Source organism: Bos indicus x Bos taurus, chromosome 3, assembly GCF_003369695.1.
Source record: "Bos indicus x Bos taurus breed Angus x Brahman F1 hybrid chromosome 3, Bos_hybrid_MaternalHap_v2.0, whole genome shotgun sequence".
Lineage (NCBI taxonomy): Eukaryota > Metazoa > Chordata > Mammalia > Artiodactyla > Bovidae > Bos > Bos indicus x Bos taurus.
The window spans coordinates 20,757,911-20,773,384 of record NC_040078.1 but is presented as its reverse complement, the minus strand read 5'-3'; the positions used below and the strand labels follow the sequence as shown (position 1 = coordinate 20,773,384).

At 51.9% G+C, this 15,474-nt stretch overlaps 1 protein-coding gene and 1 long non-coding RNA gene across 3 annotated transcripts; one reads left to right on the top strand and one right to left on the bottom strand.

The window, feature by feature from the left end:
• Window positions 1-1,052: 1,052 nt before the first annotated feature.
• On the bottom strand, window positions 1,053-15,240 carry SV2A (synaptic vesicle glycoprotein 2A). 2 transcript variants are annotated; one of them, XM_027534800.1, is made up of 13 exons: window positions 15,097-15,240; window positions 10,451-11,416; window positions 8,755-8,935; window positions 7,788-7,939; window positions 7,538-7,671; window positions 6,881-6,970; window positions 6,550-6,660; window positions 6,291-6,379; window positions 5,464-5,628; window positions 5,116-5,249; window positions 4,113-4,319; window positions 3,353-3,512; window positions 1,053-2,926 (listed from the first exon to the last, which is right to left on the bottom strand). In XM_027534800.1, exons 2-13 carry the CDS (start codon window positions 11,070-11,072, stop codon window positions 2,743-2,745), a joined length of 2,229 nt encoding a protein of 742 aa, XP_027390601.1. In that variant the 5' UTR covers window positions 11,073-11,416; window positions 15,097-15,240; the 3' UTR covers window positions 1,053-2,742. The 2 variants fall into 2 exon arrangements, with proteins under 2 accessions (XP_027390601.1, XP_027390604.1); XM_027534803.1 differs by lacking the exon at window positions 15,097-15,240 and adding an exon at window positions 13,422-13,506 and having other exon boundaries at window positions 2,743-2,926.
• On the top strand, window positions 13,559-14,176 carry LOC113887636. Its single transcript, XR_003509776.1, has 2 exons — window positions 13,559-13,647; window positions 14,101-14,176. It is a non-coding gene; the product is annotated as an uncharacterized LOC113887636 (long non-coding RNA).
• Window positions 15,241-15,474: the final 234 nt, after the last annotated feature.

Genomic DNA, 15,474 nt, shown 5'->3' with positions numbered 1-15,474 from the left:
TCAGTTCTTTTGGGTAAATACCCAGAAGTGGGATTGCTGGATCATATGGTAGTTCTATTTTTGAGAAACTTCCGTATTTTCCAGAGTGGTTGCACCATTTTGTATTCCCACCAACAGTGTGCAGGGGTTCCAATATCTCCCCATCTTCAGCAATACTTTATATAATATATATATTATTTGGGGGCTTCCCTGGTAGCTCAGAGGGTAAAGCATCTGCCTGCAATCCCGGAGACCTGGGTTCGATCCCTGGATCGGGAATATCCCCTGGAGAAGGAAATGGCAACCCACTCCAGTACTCTTGCCTGGAAAATTCTATGGATGGAGAAGCCTGGTAGGCTACAGTCCGTGGGGTCGCAAAGAGTCGGACATGACTGAGCGACTTCACTCACCATATATATATATATATATATATATATATATGTAGTTATCCTGACAGGTATGAGGTGGTATTTCATTAAGGTTTTTATTGTACTTCCCTGATGATTAGTGACATTGAGCATTTTTTATATACATATATACCTACTGGCCACCTGATGTGAAAAGCCGACTCACTGGAAAAGACCCTGTTGCTGGGAAAGATGGAGGGCAGGAGAAGAAGGCAACAGAGGATGAGAGGGTTGGATGGCATCGACTCAATGGACGTGAGTTTGAGCAAACTGGGCGATAATGAAGGACGGGAAGCCTGGCGTGCTGCTCTGCATGGAGTTGCAAAGAAGTCAGACACGACTGAACAGTACCTATTGGTCATTTTATGTGTTTGGAAAAATGGCTACTCAAGTCTTTAGCCCATTTTTTAATCAGGTTATTAGTTGTTTTGCTATTAAGTTGTAGGACATTACCCCAAGTTTTCGAAACTAGGAGACTATGAGGACCCTCTATCTATAAAAGTGGAAAGGTCAGCTTAGAGGCCAACTCAGGAAGTAAATGTGATGCATTGTGTTACTCTGGCCTTCAGTTTGGAGAAAGGAGTTGTTTTTCCAGCTCACCATCTTCTGCCTCAGGATGCAGAACAAAGTTGGATGTAGGTAGAGGCGAAGAAGCAGACATAGCCATTTTAGGTTTGAAGGATTTGTTTCCTTTTTATTTTTCATCAGTATTTTTCATTTATTTTTTTTTTACATCAACAGAGTTAGATTTAGGGTTCCCCAGGAGAGTAAGGGAGATGGATGGGTCCCTCCAGGGAGGTGCAGGGGAGAGGGCTGCGTCCAGCAAGTGAAGGGTGAAGAGAGAGGGTGCACACTCATACACTGGGCACTGGAGAAGGCAGTTCTTTGAGCACAGACATCAGAGAGTTAAACAGTCACCACCTGGTTCACTTTTACAAAACGGGAGTGACCATAGGGTGGGGGCACCAGACGCAGCATGAGGCGGCTGAATTTGGATTTTCTTTTTTTGTTTGTTTTCACTTTTTTCCTTTTAACTTTTTAACATTTACAAACAGCTAAAAACTACAACACATCACAGCTACAGTGTTGGGGGTGGAGGACTGGGGCACCCAAGAAAGCAACCACACGGGGCGGGGGCAGGGGGCAGGGGCAGCTTAACCTACACTGGCTATCCTGTGGGGAGGGTGAGATGAGGAAACTGAGGCTTCTGGTCCTGCATTAGGGGTCCCCGGCTTACTGCTGAAACTCTTCCCACTGTGCAGGAGTTGCTAGGAAAGCCCGGTTCCTGCCCTGCCCCAGCTCCTTGTGCTTTTGATCTGCTGGTTTGACCACATACTGGTTTCTTCCCCTCCCCTGCTCCTCTGCCTGTGAGGAGACAGTCGAGGTGGGAGGGCAGCTGTGCTGTTCCCGTCTGTGCTGTGTAGGGAGAGCCTCTCACTCCAGAGGAGGCCTGTGCTTCTTGAGAGATGGGGAGGAGATGAACTTTGTCAGGTGCCCTTGGCTGTTCCTAGACTGTGAGACTCTTCTCCCAGCCTGCCGAGGCTCCTGCCACCCAGGCCAGGCTCAGAAACAAGATTAGGGGAGGTACTGTGGGGAGCAGGTACCTGTGTGTGTGTCCACTGAAATTACCCTTGGCTTGTATTTTAGGACAGTATAATGACACCCCCACCCCACAGCACACATACACACACACACACACATACATAAGTGTATACAAGCATTCACACACACACAGTCCTGCTGAGCTGCCTCAGAACTTAATATATAAATAAATAAGAATCAGAAAGCTAATTTCATAAAATTCAGGCTTGTAGCCCAAATTGAGGGGGAACTGGAGGCCAGGGGGCTGAGGTTTATTGCTACTTTCCCAGCATCCAACAGGAGGCATGAGAGGGCACTCTAGGCCCTTCCAACTCTAAGAAGTTCTTTTGGTCCATGGTCTATATCAAGCCCTAGCCCCCGGCATAACCACCTGCTTGTGGTTTCGCCAGAGCCCAGGCAGAAGGAATAAGGGGGAAAAGCCCCAGGAGCTGGGAAGAGCAAGGGCCTCTCACTAACACTGGGGGAGAAGGGTGGGGCCAAGCCTTCTCTTGTGCAAAGTCAGGGGTGGTAGGAGGTGGGAAACAGAGCTACACCCCAAATCTAGGATGGAGGAGCCTTCCCTGTAGTCCCTGCCCACGGGGTCTCACACATGCACACACATACATACACACACACACTCACGCATACATGGCTAAGACACTAAACAGGAGGCGGGGAACGAGGGCTCTGGCAGCCAGGATGGCAGGGCAGGGAACGGGAAGAGGGAATTGTTGGTCTCACAGTGTGCCTGCCACCCGCAAAGCCCGAGATTCCCTCACTGCAGCACCTGCCCCCGGGTCTCGGGCAGCTTCAGGGCCAGAGAACTCCCGAGGGCAAGGGCAGCGGAGGCAAAGAGGATGGGGGCAGCCTTGGTGATTCCCACAAAGGACGTGAAGATGCTGATCCCCAGCACAGCTGCCAGCTTACACAGGGCATTCAGGAAGCCGAAGGCTGTGGTTCTGCTCAGGAGTCCCCCAGCACAGCAAATGGGATGGAGGGGCCGGGGAGGGAGACAAAGGACGGGGCATGGGAGGATTTGTGGGGGAAGAAGGGCAGGTAAAGGAGAGAGCCAGCAGTGTCCAAGAGGGAGAGGAAGAATGGAGCAATTAGGAGGGGTACAAACCAGGGAATACAGATAAATTGGGAGGCAAGGGGGAAGGGACACCAAAAAATTAGGTTAATAGTTAAAGACTTCAAGGAGTGAATATAAAAGCTACCAGCTTAAAAAAAAAAATGCTACCAGCTTTTAGAAGAGAAACTCAAGGGGAATATGTACCCTTTTACCCCTAAAGATGCCTTCCCCATCAGCCCCCTTCCTCACCCCGTTTCTGTCCTGCCCTCTGAGCCCTAAACCTGCTGCCCTGCCCCCACCACACGCCTGTTACCTCTTGTCCGAGGGGTAGAGTTCAACAGTCAACACGTCCAGCGCGTTCCAGGATGCGATGCTGACCCCCCCGAAAAGGCAGAGCAGAGCGATCATGGCGGACTCACTGTTCCCGAAAGACAGGAAGAAGCAGGAGACACAGGACATCACGCTGGAGCCAGCTGGAGCCAGGGAGGAAGAAAGCAGCATGAGTGTGGCCATGATGAAAGCCACCCACAGCCCACTCTGTCCCTTCGACCAGGATGAGACACTTTCTTTGCCAGGGTACCCAAAAGGAAGGCTTCTCCCTCATCTCCAATCTCACCTACATTGTCTTTTTATTAACAGTATCAGTACCAACCATTCCTTGGTGCAAGCTATGCACCAAACAATTGGATGGTTTACATACATTACTAATAAGTCAGCCTCCTAAGAGGTACTGTCATCCCTGCCATGTTGCAGATGAGACAGCTGGGTTCACAGAGGTGAGTAACTTACCTAAAATGCAGTGGAGCTGAGATTCAAAACCCATGACCCCAAAGCCTGTATCCTAGACTTGCTATTCTGCCCACCTCCTATCCCCAGAGGAGCTTCCTCAACAGACCCCGCCTGGTCATGCAGCCCCCACCTCCCCCCACTCCCTCCAAGGAGAAGACGTGAGACACAGACCCTTCTCTGGCTAAGCTTTCCACAGACTAAGGTGAGAAGCCCAGTGACCGCCATGCCCTCCCCTGGCCTCCTAGTCAGTTCTGACACACCGCCACCCAGCCTCTCCCCCTTACCAAGCATTCGGAGCCTGCCAATCTTGTCCATGAGCAGAGCAGACACAATGTTCCCAGGAAGCACAGCCAGCGTCCCCAAGAAGCTGACAAAATACACCATGTAGGCGCCTTCACCCGTCCCCGTCACGTCCAGGGGGCAGCCCTCCTTGTTGTGCAGGAATGTGCTGTTCACCAGACGGCTGTTCACAAACTTGTACTCAAACAGGTCTGGGGGCGAAGGCCAAGACAGGCAGACAATCATGGCACATGTGAGAGGGAGGCTGCTATTGCTTATGCTCAGGGCTCTGCCTTTGAGGGGTTTAGCAGGCGGGGCTCTCAGAATCAGTCAGAACACTATGGCAAAACACCATAGGAGCTAGGATCCTTTTATGCCACAAAATGACCATAGTTTACCAAATGAAACAGTGTGCTTGGCTGTTGCTATGTTTTCTCCTAATGATGTCTACTGATTTCTTGTTCATTCTTTTTGTCTACTCTAAGCAGTAGCAGAGCCATAAGTTTAGGACAAATTACTGAGCAAATATTAAAAAGCCTTAGAATCTTATCCATTTTTTTTCTGCAAGATAGGAAACCTCATTCAGCACTCCATTTAAAGGTGGGAAACCTGAGTCTAGCTCACAAAACCAGCATTTCATGTGCGTATAGTTTGAGAATCCCTGTTAAAGAAAAGGATTGTTTTTCTTTTTTCCCAAGGCTGCTCTTTTGAATGATTTTGCCCTCTTCAAAAGTGCATTAATATCACAATATTAAGTTGTTTCAATTCTAGCCAAAAGCAAACAAACTTGATGTTTTCGTCAGATGTTCTACTTATTACAGAAAAATGATCAATTACCATTAGATTGTTGTAATTGTTAGTAGTAACTAACAGACCCCCCTATCACCTCCAAGGCTCTGAAGAGCTCAGCTTGAGAACCCTGAGTTAGGGAATGAAAAAGGTTCCCTTTCTCCAGCTCAGGGTCCACCCAATCCTTTGGTCTGTCAGCCTCTAGCCATCCCACCTTACCAGTGTTATAGAACACGGTGTTGATGAACGTGCAGTTGCGGAAAAATGTGTTGCTGGATGTGACATCCTCGAAATAACACTCCTCAAACAGGGAGTCCTCAAAGGATACTGACTTCAGACGTAGCCCAATGAACCTGTAAAGCCAGGATGATGAAAGCCACCTTCCCCTCATTCTTACACCCTCCTCCAACACTCGTGAAGTAACAGTGAAGTAAGACAGGAAGCTGCAGGGTTGAGAAGAACCACGGGTCTTTGCCCCCAAACAGCTTGTCTCTGAACCCCCAGACTCACAAAAAAGGCAAAGGGTAGGAGAGGTGGAAGGGGTGAAGCTCAAAGATCCCCACATACTTGTCATTGAAGTACTGTCCCCCTCGGTGGATCTGATTCTCCAAGGTGAAGTTAAAAGTCACGTGCTCCACACGTTCCCCAGGGAACACTTTGGTGCGGGCTGCATAGTCCACCGCTTGGAGATGGCGGATCATGTCGGGAAACCAGACAGTCAGGCCATAGTAGCTGAAGCGTCAAGGGCAATGGAATCAGGGCTCATGGATTAGAACCACACAGTCCAGAAGGAGAAAGAAACAGAGGAGTCAGCCCATGTTAGGACCATGCTCACCTCCCCAGCCTCATCTCTCACCTCATCTCATCTTTCACCAACTGCTGTGGTTCTGTGGGACTTCAGGTTCTTCTAACCCTCCTGCCTATTACTTCTTACCTCCCAGGCATTTGCTCTATCTTTTGTGTAAAACAGTCTCTCCATCCCACCCTCAGCCTAACTCCTATTCCTCCTTCAGGACTTAGATCCCCTCTCCAGCCTACCAGCAATCTGGGCTGGGAAGCCTGTTCCCAGTGCACATCTCCCACCGGGGCACTCCTCATTACAGCTAGTTTGTCTAGCTCCTAGACCAAGATGTAAATTCCATGAGGACTGAGACCACATCTATTCCATCCCAGCAGGGTACCTGGCACAGAATAGAAACTTAATACTGTTCTGCCTATAATATAAGTTTGTTGGATTAAGGAGTGAGGTAGAGGAGCCGGGTGGACTATCAGAGGGGATCCAAACAGCACCTTCCCTCATTATTCATCCCCTTCATTTCCATTTTCTCCACCTCTCTCCCAACCCACAGACCATCACATCCAGCACTTCCGACCCACCCCACCCAGCTCCTCACCTGAATGACATGGTGAACCACACACCCATCATCATCAGAGTGATGCGGCGGTATTCTGGACCAAAACAAGAGAGGAAATTCCCCCAGACCTAGGCGGAATAGGACAAAGTCATACAGCGGCTGCCAGCCAGTAGTTCTAGCACCTCCAGATCCCAGTTTTTCTGCCCCTACCAGCTCCCTCCAGTTCACGCATCACCCCCACCCCCAAGCTCCAGCCCTGCCCTCCTCTCCACCTCTCCACTATCCCCGCCCTCATTACCTGCCCTCCCAGGCTCAAGGCCCGGACCCCCCAGCGCTGGTACCAGGCCCCTGTGTCAGACTGGATCTCAATCAACTCATCCTCCTGATGAATTGTCTTAATGTGGGTTACCTGGGGTCAAAAGAAGGAGTGAGCAGTCACTTAGTCTGTACTTTCCAGCCCTTCCAAGTACCCCAGTTTCTCCTGCGGTAGCAGAGTGGGAAATGGGAGGGAGACATGATACCCTGAGAGATCCCACTGAGATCTCAGTGCGGCCTAGGAAGGTGGGCATGAGTCGGGGGAGGAGTCCAGGGAGGGGCCAGGTGTGGGCACTTGGAGGACTGTGGCTTACCGAGAAGACTCGCTCAGGATGCCCCTTGGCTCGCATGTTGGTGTCATGGACCTGCTTCAGTACCATCCAGGCCTCATCATGCTTCCCATTCTAGAGCCACAGAAACAATCCCCACATCTGGGTCAGCCCTTCCCTGACCCAGGGCTACAGATCCCCCTCTCTCAACCTGACCTAGGGGCATACCCACCAAGCACTCCCAAAGAGCCCAAGGGGGAGCACAGCAAGAGATAACCAGGCTTGGGCAAGAGTTGGGGATCCCTTGGCACAATGGAAAGAGAAACTGAAAACGAGGGAAATGAAGATGGTCCGTGAGTATGTAGTCAGAGCAGGAGGAGCGTCCTCACCCTGCTGGGTCAGGATAAAGTGGGAGGGGGTGGGCTGTAGGATCCTCTTTTGAACCGTAAAGTCAGGGCCAGGGTCAGGACCCCTGCCTGCAAAACCCTAAGCCACCCATGGTGAAGCAGGTCCTCTGGTTTTAACACCCACAGAACTCCTCTGGAAAGACATTCTAAGACAAAGGAAGTGAGATCAAGGCCCCCCAGACCTTGGACCCTAGGAAAGGAAGGCTGCCACGTGGACCAGACCCAGCCCATGGTGGGTGTTTGAATGCAGGAGCCCCTGTTGCCCACCCCCGAGCCCAGCCCCAGCCCCATTCACCTCCAGGAAGAAACGGGGGCTTTCAGGCTGTGTGGTCAGAGCCCCAATGGCAAACACAGAAGGGAAAGCGCAGACGAGGACAAAGACCCTCCAGCTGTGGAACTGGTAAGCAGACCCCATCTGAAAGCTCCACCCTGGCAAGGACAGAGTCACAGCATCAGCAGAGAGGCCAGAGGCTGTAGGGTCCTACCATAGGGAGCACAGGAGAGGAGAGACAGAGTCTGGGGTACATTTTCTGGGGGCTGCTCACCATAGTGGGGGATGATGGCCCAGGCCATAGCAGCTGCGTACACTCCACCAATCATCCAAAACATGCAGAGCCAGCTCAAATGCTCCCCACGTTTCTCCTGTGCCAGAAACTCCGAGAAATAGGAGAAGACGATGGGGATGGACCCTCCGATCCTGAAGGGCATTGCAAGAATTCAGCGTTGGAAAATGGCTAAATTCCTGATTCCATACCCCAGCGCTCTGGATCCCCAAGTCCCTTTCATCTTCTGAACCTTTTAAAGAGAAACTCCTCACCACCATGCCCTATAAGCTCCCTCACCACCAGCCATCAGGCACCCATCCTTGGGACCCTAGGATCCTTTGTCTTGGGACCCTTGGGATCCTAGGAAACAGGCAGGCAGGTCTCAGGCAATGAGAAGGAACAAACATTGAATCTTGAAGATGACTACAGAGTTGGAAGGGAGAGCCGATATTCAGAAAAGAGGGGAAATCCCAAAGGAAGAAGAGCAAGAGGAATCTGAGGAAGCAGGCCAGAAGAGAGCTGGGAGACTATGCAAAGGGGACATGCAGGTGGCAGAGGAAGTGTAGAAGTTGGGTGGCTCAGGCATTCAGAGTTCTGGCAGGTGTGGGTATGAACAAGGTTTGTTGTTGAATGCAGGAAATATTTATGCTCTGGGAAGGGGATAACCACAGATACCCAGTGGTGAAGTTGAGCCCTACTGGGTCTCTTGAGGGAACCAGGCTCAGAATGGGACTAAAAGGTAGGGTGGAGGACTCGGGAGTGAACCAGATATGGAATGACAATCTGGACAGATAGTAGACAGGTCCTGGACAGGGAGAAACTGGCCTGAAGGGAGAGGATTTCATTCATTCCGTTCACACATATTTGAGGTATAGCTGGTGTGCCTGGCACTATGTAGGGCCCTAGAGGTATAACAGCAACCAAGGCGCAGCCCTGCCTTCCAGGGACTCATGAGGGGAACACTCACCCAACCCCAGAAAGGAGACGGCAGAAAAGGAAAGTGCCATAACCCTGGACGAAAGATGAGAAAAAGGCGAAGACACTGTTGACTGAGAGTGAGATGAGCAGACACTGTCTTCGACCCAGCCGATCAGCCAGCCCTCCCCAGAGGAAGGCTCCCACCATCATGCCCAGGTAGACAATGAGGCCTGAAGGAAGAGAACAGAGGCAGAAGGGATATGAGCAGACACACTAAGGTTCTCCCACTCGCCAGACATTTAAATGAGCTGAAACTGCAGCAGCATGGACAGAGGATCTGAAGGACTTGTAGGAGCTAAGTCTACCCAGAGATGAGATCAAGTGAGAGAGGATGCATTACATGAGCAAAGATGGAAGGTCATCTCTGCAGCCTGGAGGTTCAAAGGCAGAGATGCAGACATGGGACAGCCCTAGAATTCTCCTTTCTTTCCCTCTCATTCCTTATTGCTCACTCTTACTCTCTTGCTGTCTCTCACACACACACACACACACACGCATACACAATACCCCCATCTCTAGCTTGCCTGGAATGAGAAATGGATCTGCCTAGATTCCCAGACCCTCCCAGGATCCCCTCTAGCCTCTCTACTTGATGCCCTCCAAGCGGCAGGAGGTGTCTCTCATGTTCCCTGGGAAAGAGGCTCCATTCCTTCAATCCTCCCAGGAAATCACACACACACAAAAGTGAAAGTGAAAATCGCTCAGTTGTGTCCAACTCTTTGCGACCCTATGGACTGTAGCCCACAGGCTCTTCTGTCCCTGGAATTCTCCAGGAGAGAATACTGGAGTGGGTTGCCATTTCCTTCTCCAGGGTAACTTCCCGACCCAGAGATCAAACCCCAGTCTCCGGCATTACAGGCAGATTCTTTACAGAGCTACCACGGAAGCCCACATATAAATCCATTTTTTATTCCTTCCAGTTCCAATACTTCTGGTCCCCAAACTCCCCTGTTCCTTTCTTCTTTCATAAAATCAGAGTTGGAATTGGTCTTAAAAGTTATCTGCTCCAAACTCTGCATTTTACCCAGGCCGAAGCCCAGCCCGAGGGAGAAGGAAACTGCCCAAGATCTCGTGGCAACTTGGTGACAGAGCAAGACCTGATCCCTTCTGAGGGATCCCCTTCTAGGGGATTTCCTCCCTTGGGATCTCCATCAGGAAGGGCCATTAAAGACCACTCGCTGGCCCCTGAAAATTCCCAATGCTAACGAAGAGCAAGTGTGACCAGCTTCTCTGGCTGGATTCTTCCCAGCCCCCCACCACCCCAAACTGACTCTCCTCATTTAAATCAAGGGGTTTGGATACTGCCTTCTTGTTCCCCCCAAGAGGGGAAATAATCAGGGTAACAAGAGGAAAGGCTTTGAAGAAACATTAAATGGGGGTCCATCCCATCACAGCCATCTCCTACAGAACTAAGCAGACACCCCACAACTACAGGCCCAAGCCCCAGCCCATGTGCCTTTTCTCTTGCACAAGCAATCTCACCATGACCCAACCTCTAGAGGAGGGTGTCAGGGTGGGGGGAGTGGAGGCAGAGAGCATGACAGAGGAACCCTGAGCCCTCCCAGGGGTATCTTGGGACCAGGATCCTCAGGAATGCAGTGGTGAGGACAGGAGCAGTTCTCAGGCACAGAGAACTGTTTTCCAGAGTTTGGGGCAGGATGGGGCTGGAGCGCAACGTGTCTTACCCAGCATGCCTTTGTTGGAGTCAGACAGGCACATGTCTTTCTCAGCACTGGGCAGCACGAAGCCCACCACGAAGACCTCAACACCATCGGCCATCAGTGCCAGACCAAGCACGAAATAGAGTGTCCACTGGAAGCGGCCATGGCCGCACTCCCGTAGGATGGCTTCATACTGCTGGGCTAGTTCTTCCCGTTCTTTCCGCCGCTGCGCTTCTCCCCGCCCCCCCGGGGGACCCTCCCCATCACCCAAGCCCCCCCTCACTCCAGCCAGGGGTGCCCCATCTGCCATCCGCTCGCCTTTGCCCCCAGACTCTGCCCGGGGGATGCCCTGATATTCCCCCTCGTAGATCTCATCATCCTCGTCGTGGCCCTCGGTGGCATCACTAGATGCGCCGCCTTCCTCCTCATCCTGGGCCCCTTCCCCGCGGTAATAGCCATCAGCAGGGGCGGGGAAGTCATCATCATCGTCCTCCTCCTCAAAGCGGGAGTAGGATCTCCGGGAATATTCATCCTGGACTCTGTCCAGGCCCTTCACCACCTTCTTGGTTGCATGCTTCTTGACTTCCTTGGCAATGTCTTTGGCCCCACGGATGAAAGCTGCCCGGTCTCTGAAGCCCTCTTCCATGATGGGGCTTTGGGACTACTTCACCGAATCTTCCCCCCTTCCTTATTCTGATTTTGCACAAGAGCTCGTGGAGTCAGAAAGACCACTTCCCCGAGTTACTTAGATGAAGTGTGTTTGAGTAACTCTGGGCACAGAATAGAATATAGGATCTGGCCAGTGAGGGTTTAGGAGGGGAAGGGAGGGAAGAGCTTTGGCCTACACCCAGTTCAGTTGGATGCATTGGGAAGGAAGAGGGGGAGAGAGGGTACTGGAAGGGGAGGGGGAGCTAGGTTGGGGAGGCTAAGCTGGGGAGCCAGGATAACTCAGAAAAGGCTGCTACTTCTCTTCCAGGAGTCTCTGGAGATCTAGAAAAAGATGAGAGGGAGAAAAAAGGAGGTTGTGAGGCCTAAGACACTGAAGAGGGCCAATACAGTGCTCCGGCCAACCCAGAGCCCCACCTGGGCCTTGTGTTACAGAGATGATGGCCTGCTGGCCTCAAGCCCGACTCAGGAAAAAAGGATGACTGTCTGGGCCTGCTATGGGCCATTCAGTATACGTCCCTTACTTTGACCTTGGAGACTAGACCTATGGGATTTGCTCCAAAGTCACAATCAGCTACCCAGAGCCCATCTCCTCATCCCTGGCCCCACTTCAAGAACAGACCCTTTGCTTTACCACCCACCTGCCAAGGATAAAAGAGGAAATAGAGAAACCAAAACTCCCTTCTCTAGTCTGGTCTGGGTTTCTTACTGGGAGCAGAGCTTGGGGGGAACGTAAAGAAGGACAACTGAATCCTTCAACCTGTTGTCTTCAGACCACTGATGGCATCTGAAGATGGGGCTTCCATGGTCCTTCCTCAGGTTCCATGGTTGTAGGCTTCACAGGGAGGAGTCTTCTCCCAACGCAGCTCAGTGGGTGAAAGCTCAGCTTCCAGAGTCAGACAGACTTAGATTTGACTTCCTGCTTCAACAGCTTACTAAGTGACCAAGAGCATGTCTCTGATCCTCAAAGCCTTAGTTCCCTCTCATTTAAGAGGGGGAAGTAAGGATTAAATGACATAATGAATATAAGCTCTTTACCATAGTGCCTGGCACATAACAACTGATGAGTAAATATTAGTTATTACGCTTTGTGGTGACAGTAATGTGGTAAGATGACCTCCACTCCCTCACAAGACGTTAGAACAAAAGCCACTTGTGGATGCTCTTTAGGGTGAATGGCAGAAAGGGATACTGGCAAGGAGAGAGCTGGTTCAGTGCAAAGCGCATGACAATCCGATGACATAAGTTGAAATTCCAGCTCTGCCATTTACTAACTGATCTCGAGCAGATTCCTGAACATCTCTAAGCCTCAGAGTCCTTATATTTAAACTGGGGATAATAATCTCTATTTCTCCAAGTTGATGTGATAATTTAATCTCACAACAGACCTTCTATTAGTTTCTTTCCTTCCTATTAGATTGAAAACTGTGAAAGAAGCATCAAGGGCAAAGCAGGGGGGGGTCACATTTGGATGCTGTTGTAACCTCCCAATACAGAGTCCCAAGACCCCTCTGTGTTCAAACAAATGCCAGCAGCTGGACCTATATTGTCTGCTCCAGACAAACAATGGAAGACTCACAAAAAGGGAGACGTGGAATCTGAGGTCATGGGGAGAAAAGGGCAGACCAAAATCTAAAAAAGAGGTGATGACTGGCTTGCCACCTTCCTTCAGGATGTCATAAATGGGCCCCCTTTCACTGGTCGGGGTAGAGGTGGAAAATCAAACACATTTCCAACATGGACATCTAAGGTTTATAGCTGTACCTCCTTCCTCCATGGCTTCCCTTTCTAATCCCTTAATCCTTTCTGCTCCTCCAGGAGTCAAGGAAAAAGGAGTCCATAAATACCGCATTGCGTAGGAGCTGATATAGAATGAAGGGGGCTTGGACCTCCCCTCCCCCACAAAAGACATCCTCCAGAGGCAAGCATGGGAGAACCCCCTCTTCCTTCATAGAAGCAAAGGAAGCAGGACTAGATTCTGATCAGAGATCATTCCCCTAAAAATATCCTGCTTCATTCTGTTCCCACCCATCCAGGGCCTTCATTAAATGTTACACATACACTTACACACACACACACACACACACACACACACACACACACACGGTGGCCCAGGCAGAAGGGGTAAGTAATGCTATGTAGTTCAGAAAGAAGCACTGGCAAAGCAGAGCCCTACGCCCTCAGGTCAAATGTAAGCAGTAGACCACGATGACCAGAACCAGTGACCCCTATGTCACCTTCTTTCCTTGTGGTTCAAGGCCCAAACCATCCCCCATTAGAGAGAGGGAACAGTGGAATCCCCTTTCTGCATGCAATTTGCTTGCCTCACCTTTCCTTCCCAGTTAGGATCTCCCCCCAGACCCTGGCGCAGGCAGATGGGCCCAGGAGGAGCCACGCTCGGTGTTTGTTTACACTCTCCACCCCTGAGAGGAACCGGAAGGGTACAGAGGGCCCCGGAGCCACAGCAGGATGTGAAGGCTCAGCAGCCAGCTCCCCCAGGGCCAACAAGCCCAGGAGCTCAGGAGGGAGAAAAAGAAGACAAATTCTTCAAGCTGGTGAGGAAGCGGTGCTATTTTTAGCCCCCAAAGCAGCACAGGGTGGCTAAGCTTGTGGGAGGGAGACAGACTCGGAGATGTAGAGGTTAAAGGAGACAAGATTCAGGGTTACAGGGCCCTTTAAGGTCTGTTGGCTTCACCTGATGGGAAAACATGCCCGGGAGATTTTCTGCAGAGGATGGGGGGAGGCGGGAGACTCTGAGCAAAGGCCTCCTCTCAGGATAACTCAGTCAGCCCAGGATTGGTTGTGGGGTGGGGAGGTCCAGAACCCCTTACCTCCATCAAAGCCCCTGACTTTGGAAGCCACCTGGATTTCCCAACCCACCCTAGCCCAGGTGACAAGGTCATTAAAAAGCAATCACTTATCAAAACATTCATGGATGTGGGGGAGAGAGGTGCTGGAGCACCCCTCCCCACCACTGCTGGGTAACTGAGCCTCGATCCCCACACCAGAACAGCCAAGGCTGCACTACCCCTGCCTACATATTACCCTACGGTTTGGAAGATGGAGTCTCCACAGTTCTGACGGGAAAAGATCAAGGTGTCAGCGGAGAATGTCCGAGGAGGAATTCGGAGTGGCAGGGACCAGAATGCAAGGGGAGATCTTCACGCGCGCAGGCATAGAGACCGCCCCTGCCAGCATCCGCGGCGACCCTCCCCATCCTGCCCCACTCTGGTGTAAGAGCGGAGTCCCTAGAACTGACTGAACCCATTCTCTGAGCGCCTCCCCTCACCCTTGATTCTGCTGCTGGACTAGTGCCCATCAACACTCAACACCCCTTCCCCCCACCCCGGAGCGACTGCCTGCCTCCAGCCCCACCCCCAACCGTGCCCCCAAGCCTGGTTGTTCACCACCTCTATCTACCCAACATTTCCGTTCACCATTCCCTTTCTTCCCTCCTTCATCTGCCCTTCCTCCACCAACCGCCTCCCCACACACACCCCACAAACCCAACCGCACCCCCCCGCCCCCACCCCCCCCCCCCCCGCCCGCTGCAACCCAAGTCCAGGGGCACAGACTGAGGCAGCATATTCTCCCGCCCCAGCCAAGGTCATCTATCACGCGGGGCGGGGGGGGGTGTCGGTGTGGGTAGGTGGAGGCGGGGGACAAGATGAGTTGGGAATTGGAGTTTGAGGGAACCCTATTCCACCTTACAAGCCCCCACCCCCGTTAATATCTGAGGAGAGTAGTATGGGCTTGGTTAAGGTAGAGAAAAACAACCCTCCTCCACACATATATATGTATAAATATATATATTTCTCTCTCTGATCAGCACAGCAACCGCCATAAATGTCCATTCAAACCACCAGCAATCCCCTCACCCCTGATGAGGGACGGTCACCCTCCCCACAAGCAAAGCATCGGAGGATAAAATGGCTGCAAGGCAAGGCGAGGATGCTGCTGCCCCGGGGCGGGGTGGAGCTGAGAAACTGAGAGAGGGGTCTCACCTGGGCTGAGTCCCCCAGATAAGGGAGTCTGGGTGAGGGCGGGGGTCCCGGCAGTGGGGCAGGCGGCAGCGGCGTCTGCTCTGGGTACCAGGGGAAGCAGCAATGCAGACCTGCCCCACCACGGGCTCCGGCCCCGCCTCCGCCCTCCCCCCGCCCTCCCCCGCCCCCCCCCCGCACCAGAGAGCATCGGGAGAGACCATTGTTGGGGGGTGGGGGGTGGAAGAAAAAAAGAGGATGGGGAGGGACTCGGGGTTCTGGGGAGAGGTGGTGAGGGTGCTGGAGGGGCTGTCACAGGGGCAGCTGGAGATGACACCAGCCCCTCCTAGTTAAAGACTAAAGGATCTAAGGAAAGTAATACTGATGTCAGGAAGGCAAGTG

Excerpts from the sequence above, each read along its gene's own strand:
- SV2A (XM_027534800.1), bottom strand. The coding sequence starts at position 11,072 with ATGGAAGAGGGCTTCAGAGACCGGGCAGCTTTCATCCGTGGGGCCAAA. Across the intron at positions 7,940-8,754 it reads CGTCTCCTTTCTGGGGTTGG|GATCGGAGGGTCCATCCCCA; the intron begins GTGAGTGTTCCC and ends AATGCCCTTCAG. Across the intron at positions 6,661-6,880 it reads ATCCTGAGCGAGTCTTCTCG|GTAACCCACATTAAGACAAT; the intron begins GTAAGCCACAGT and ends TTTTGACCCCAG.